The sequence below is a fragment of the Pterocles gutturalis genome, unplaced genomic scaffold (genome assembly GCF_000699245.1).
Source record: "Pterocles gutturalis isolate BGI_N339 unplaced genomic scaffold, ASM69924v1 scaffold52752, whole genome shotgun sequence".
NCBI lineage: Eukaryota > Metazoa > Chordata > Aves > Pterocliformes > Pteroclidae > Pterocles > Pterocles gutturalis.
The window spans coordinates 1-1426 of record NW_010109677.1 but is presented as its reverse complement, the minus strand read 5'-3'; the positions used below and the strand labels follow the sequence as shown (position 1 = coordinate 1426).

Sequence of the window (1426 nt, the reverse complement as noted above, 5' to 3'; positions counted from 1 at the left end):
AATGTACTTCTGTGAAATTTACCATACACCTCCACCTTGCTCTTCATTGACTATTTCCTCTACAGTTTAACCTATGTATGTTTCAAAATAGATTTCCACTAGTAATTCTAAGACTAATAGTGTGTGTATAATGCAAATTTCAAAGAACAGTAACTGACTAACAGCTGTACGGTTGCCAGGATTATGTCACCTACATTCAAACACCTGACTTAAAAAGATAACTTGAAAACTTGCAACTTGCTCTGGAAGAAAGCGTTGGACCTTGGCTTTTTGCACACCTATGAAAAAGAGAATGCAAGATACCTGTTACACCTAGTGGTAAACTGGGCACTTCATCCTCCTCCCCCTCCTCTTCCTCCACTTCTTTCTCTCCAGAATCCTGCTTATCTTCATCTTCTACCTCCACAGACCCATTTTCTTCACTTCTTGCTTTTTTAGTTTCTGTATCTAGAGCGTTATTTTAAAGAGAACAAGTCAGGTGGAGAAAGGAAGGACATGTTCATCATTAGAAGCTGTTCCACAGAGTGCACTTTGGTAGTCTGTAAACCACATACACGTCATGCTTTTTTTCACGGGACAGGAAGGGGGCAGAAGGGGAGACAAGGTCTCTATGGAACTTTCTGATGCAGAGAGCAAAAAATTCCTAAGGTCCTTCCAGGCAAACCATCTCACCCAGTAAAACAATGAAGTTTAATGTGTATTATATGACATTTTCTATGGAAACAACATACATTGTCCTTAAACAAGTTACAAAATTCTTTCCTATCTGTAATGCAGACATCAAGTTTCCAACACAGTTTGTGCTCAGGAGACATGAAATGTAATGTCTCTGTTCTAAGTACGTGAATCCTCAGAGCACAAAAGCAAGCGTAGCCATGTCAAGTGTCACAAAAATACATAAGGAATAGAAGCTTCATATATGTGTGTATGTTCATCTATACATATAAATGTATAAAAATATATAAAAATCTAGCAACAGTTGCAGGATGCAATTTTTTGAGGCAGTTTTCCAGTATGCTTTACTTTCATACCATACAGGTGTTGCCAAAGGCTGGACGCGTTCCTAAAAGGTCTGGAAAAAGTACTGGAAAGCACCCATCTGTCAAAGCTCTGCTTTGAAGGACAATATACATCCTTGCACAAGAAACAAGCAAAACATTCGCACTTCATGTTACAAAGCAGCATCCTATGCAACAATAAAATTGGTTGCTGCTGGCTTAGGATGTATTCGAGCTCCAATGCCACGGCTGGAATAAGAGAAGAGGTAACACTGGAGACCTCCAGGGCTTCACACCGTGCACCAGACCCACCGCGGCACTTCCCACCCCGGCCAGCCGGCAAACCCTCCGACAGGGCTGAAAACGAGCGCAGGCGCTTTCTGCGGTCTTCAAGAATAGCTCAGCCCTGGGAGACAAGCTGTATTAGT

At 41.6% G+C, this 1426-nt stretch overlaps 1 protein-coding gene across 1 annotated transcript in view; it reads right to left on the bottom strand.

Annotated features, from left to right (window-relative positions):
* Positions 1-447, bottom strand: part of DDX18 (DEAD (Asp-Glu-Ala-Asp) box polypeptide 18) — a gene marked incomplete at its 5' end in the record, with an annotated part of 8813 nt that extends 8366 nt beyond the window's left edge. Inside the window, one exon of the mRNA XM_010073039.1 lies at positions 304-447. Coding sequence (XP_010071341.1) covers positions 304-447 — 144 coding nt within the window. The remainder of the gene's footprint in view (positions 1-303) is intronic.
* Between the last annotated feature and the right edge of the window lie 979 nt (positions 448-1426).